Below are 4,448 nucleotides of genomic sequence, written 5' to 3' on the forward strand. Positions count from 1 at the left end.
CCAAATCTAACCCACCAAGAAACTCAAATTGCTAATTATGTATCTGGAGCTGTCTTCTCTCTTGGATTTTACCTAAATGTAAGGAACTAACCAGGAAACACAAGCATATTTCAGTAAACTTTTAAATTATTTGTGTCTGATTCACGGTAGTTGGCAAAATAAAGTGGTTTATAAATGTTTATATGTGATAAATAATATCATGTCCAAGGTCTCTTGTGGATCTCCCCTCTACTGTGTCCTGGCCTCAAGCAGTCTTTTCTGCTCTTACACAAATGCAGGGATGTGTTAAGTAATAAGCAAGGTGCCAGAGGGTTCAATTGTACTTATTTACTAATTTGTAAATCCCAATTTCAAAACCCATGTTAAATAAGGGAAATTCATTACTGGTTATTCTGTCATCGACCCCCTCCTGCCCCTCAATCCCAGGAGACACTCAAGTCACAAAAGATGCAGGAGGCAGAAAATTAAAGGTACATACATTGGAACCACTGTATCCATTTTTCAAAACTAACCTAGGGAAAGGGTCTAGAGAAAGATTTTGTCTACCCCCTCTACCAGTGTTAGCTGGTGACCCTAAAATATTTGGCTCCGTGCGTCCTTTAGATTGGTGTGAGCCAACAACTTAACCTCACAGAACATACTACAAGTGGAACTCTATCTTCACTCCCAAACTTGAAACGTGTCGATCCTATGGACACCCTGTGTGTCCAGTGCCAGGAACTCCCTGTCAGAGTACACTGGGGTTCTCCTCTCATGAAGAAGTAAGTCCTCAAAGAGTTACTCACGATAACAACAGCGGGCCAACCCCTCTCTGACCTAACCTGTAAAATGCTGACCAGGCACATGGATATCTCAATAAGCTCTGGAGTGAAAGTGAGGCCTAGGAGTAGACAAATCAGCAAATAAGAAGTCATTAGTGGACACTTCATCGTCAGGATAATGGCAAAGGACTGAATACCTTTGAGCTCAAACTCAGGGGCTTCAAGAAGCAAAAGGCAGTGTTCCTCCCTGAGCCTGTCTTACATACCTACTGGCTGAGGGTACCTGGCCTAGGATAAGTCCCCCTGCCCAGGTTCCAGGATCTGTTACCTTCCAGGCAGCACAAAACATCTAACCAAGAATGATCTACTATGTTTCCACACATCATAGCCTGATCTGAGATCCACATCTGTCCCGATTTCAGCACCTCGAATTATCTGTTTCCAGGGTCACCTGGGTCCTGAGCACGAACTGGAAAGTAAAGGGGAGGCGAGAGACAGATTAAATGGTGATTACCCAGAATAACTTCAGCATGATCAATAAATCAATATAATGTATCCTCCAGATACCTTGTTTATTGGAATAGCCATCCTTGGGTTAGTCCAGATGAAGTTGGAGTAGACCCAAGGTTGATCACGGTGGTTTGCTTCTGGGAGGTATTCTTAGGGAATACTGGGCAGCATTTAGGAACACCTTTGATCACACATACACACAGGAAACACTAAACAGGTAGCAGACAAGAACTTAACCTAAGCAGAGAGAATGGGGAAGCCGAGTGAAAGTAAGAGACCATGGAAGCTATTCAACATCAAGTAGGTGTATACGCATGACTCTGGAGGAGCCTAGGGGAGACTTGGGGCAGTCTCGGAGCTGTGCACCCTCTGCATTCCTCTTCAGTAATCACTGATGTTCTGGGTGTGCCAGGCTCCACAAGGGTTGCAGTGGATTGCCCAATATAACCTGACGCTTGTGCTAAGAATAAGCAGGCTCCATGAAGACCTGATTCATCATCTACAGAGAAGGTGCCAAGGATGAGCTCGATCTGTAAAGCCATAGCTGGAATGTGGGGTAGGCCAGCTGGTACTGTGTGAGACACAGTGAGGGAAGTCAGTGTGAACCCAGGTACAAACCTCACCTTCAGGAGTGGGCTACAGGGATGTTTATGATCAAGTGAGCACAAGAACCAGGCTCTGAAGCAGGTAGAGATGCTGTCAGGGTGGGTTTCCTATTGTAGTCTCGGAATTCTCAGTTTCGTAGTTTCCCCAAGAAAACATCTCTATCTGTATTATTATGTTCCAAAGCCCTGAGATCTGTGAAGTCAAGTACCGGGCTTCCTTAGAAGTTAAAATAATGTGTGTGTGAACTATTTGCCTCCAAAGATCGTCACTTCGGTCAGAACCAGTTTTCACTTCAGAGAAAGCATAGGAATCGATGACCAGAAAAGGTGTTAACTGCAGGTCTGAAGGGAGTGATCTCATGTAGGTTGTAAACAAACCCTAGAAAAGCAGCTGCCTTAGAGAAGGGCTGAACTTGTAATTCTGCTCCTCTCTCTCATAGCTGTGAATATACCATTTGTAATGGGGGAAATGTTACTGTCCTACAGCAATGTCCCAAGAAACAATCCTCAGCTTTATGAAGGTTCCTTAACAGCTGTGAACACCTCTCAAACAGTGAAGATGTGTGTGTACTGACTGGAAGACAAAGAACGTCTAGTAATCCGGCCACACGCTAAACCCAGACTGAAGAGAGGGCACACAATGGCAACAGAGTTACCTTGCTGAATAAAACAAGTCTTTTCAAAATGATTTAAAAAAATACAGCATGGCTCTCCCTCCGGCGACCTCCGCCGGCCCTCTCCAGCTGCGCGGTCTCTCCTACGCAAGACTGTCCCAGCCCGGATATGGCTCGTGGGCAGCAGAAGATCCAGTCTCAGCAGAAAAATGCCAAAAAGCAAGCTGGACAAAAGAAGAAACAAGGGCATGACCAAAAGGCTGCTGCCAAAGCTGCTTTAATGTATACCTGCACTGTCTGTAGGACACAAATGCCAGACCCTAAGACCTTCAAGCAGCACTTTGAGAGCAAACATCCTAAGACTCCACTTCCTCCAGAATTGGCTGATGTTCAAGCATAAAGTCGTTTACAGGTGAATTCATGACACCTTTGACTCTTCTACTGTCTCAGACCTTAGGTAACAAACCTGCAGCTGCTTTTCTAACAAACTGTTGATCAGCAAAAATAAAGGGGCTACAGAAACACTCTTTTTTATGCGGTTCCCTTTTGGGCTTCATGCAAAGACAATTCTGTGTAAATGGACAGTTGACTCTGATTTGAAAATCCAAAAATCAGTCCATCCTTGCTAAAAAATTTTTTTACAATTGTAATTATATTGATGTTCATATTGTGTAAAATAACTCATTTAATAAAGTAGTACTTTGATTTTACAACATCAAAAAAAATACAGCATGATAAAGATTACAGCATTTATCTTATAGAAAAGGAAGTGCAAAATTATTGAGATTAGAACCCTGAAACAGGGAATTTGTTTCCACCCATTTTGTGATGAGTCATGGATTTAGAGTCCTGTAGTCTTCTGTAGTGTTGAAGGTCCTCATATACTGATGAATTAGTGAACTAAAACAAGGAATTTCTGTGCACATATAGCAGAGTGACTATATAGTTACATATATAGACACATATGTGTGCATGATACATACACATGTATTAAGTTGGACAGCAGAAAGGGTTGATGCTCACAAAAAAACTAAAGTTTGGGCACTTGAACACACTGAGCCATGGATGCTCCAGCTAGCACTGGACCCATGGGCTTCAGTTGGACTGGGCTGGAATATTCTCTTGATAAAAGTTTATTTCTTGATATTAAGCTTTCTTATGCATATATCAGTGTCTATAGTTTTATTTTCCTAGACAAGCTAGCCTAACGCAGGTCCCCACCACAATGGTGTCATAATGTCAATCAGACATGCTGCTCTTGGAGCAAGGCACATCCCATGGGAAATCTGAAAAGATAACCAACACTTCCCTGACATCACGTCAATGCTTTGTTCCCTAGGTCTGTGGATTTTGGGTGGGTGTCAATCTATTTATAACGAAAGAATCATATTAACCTTGTAAAAAACACAGAGCACTTACATAGCACAACACACACATATTCTCTCTGCACCAAAAGTCAACACTCACATTTATATAACAAGTAAGGAAACTTAGTAGACTCATAGTCACACTCGATATAAGAAGTTAGTATGATACTAAGAGCTTTATATTCATGGGGGAAGCACGACATGCATGCTCCTGAGAGGAAATTCTTACACTGGTTTATTTAACAAGGTATTCCCATTACTCAGCCCACATACTAGAGTCGCATCATTGAGTATGACATTTTTTTAAATGAAAATATTCATACCTACTGAGGCCAGGTTTCTAAAAGTTTCCTTCATCACATGTCTATAGAATTTTCCTCTAAGAAAGATCCAACAATGCCTATTCGTCCTAGAAGTCCACAGCCACGGTGTTCAACACGGTGTTCAACAGTCACGGTGTCCAAAAACATCCCATATATTCTGGTTCAACAAGGTACCAGTCACAGCAATATGTGAAAAGAGAGATGACAGTTCTAGGAAACTGGGACTTCACATGGGGATTAGACACAGGGGTCTTGTTCTACTAAGGAT

The 4,448-nt window shown here is 42.4% G+C and overlaps 1 protein-coding gene across 1 annotated transcript; it reads left to right on the forward strand.

Moving 5' to 3' along the window:
• Window positions 1–2,590: 2,590 nt before the first annotated feature.
• On the forward strand, window positions 2,591–3,017 carry LOC101646060 (zinc finger protein 706-like). The gene has a single exon (XM_045295832.1). The coding sequence runs from the start codon at window positions 2,660–2,662 to the stop codon at window positions 2,888–2,890; it is 231 nt and encodes a 76-aa protein (XP_045151767.1). The 5' UTR covers window positions 2,591–2,659; the 3' UTR covers window positions 2,891–3,017.
• The last annotated feature ends 1,431 nt before the right edge of the window (window positions 3,018–4,448 follow it).

Source organism: Echinops telfairi, unplaced genomic scaffold, assembly GCF_000313985.2.
Source record: "Echinops telfairi isolate 266 unplaced genomic scaffold, ASM31398v2 ScPeMD7_5868;HRSCAF=6743_1, whole genome shotgun sequence".
Lineage (NCBI taxonomy): Eukaryota > Metazoa > Chordata > Mammalia > Afrosoricida > Tenrecidae > Echinops > Echinops telfairi.

Coding starts and splice junctions, on each gene's coding strand:
- LOC101646060 (XM_045295832.1), top strand. CDS start 2,660: ATGGCTCGTGGGCAGCAGAAGATCCAGTCTCAGCAGAAAAATGCCAAA.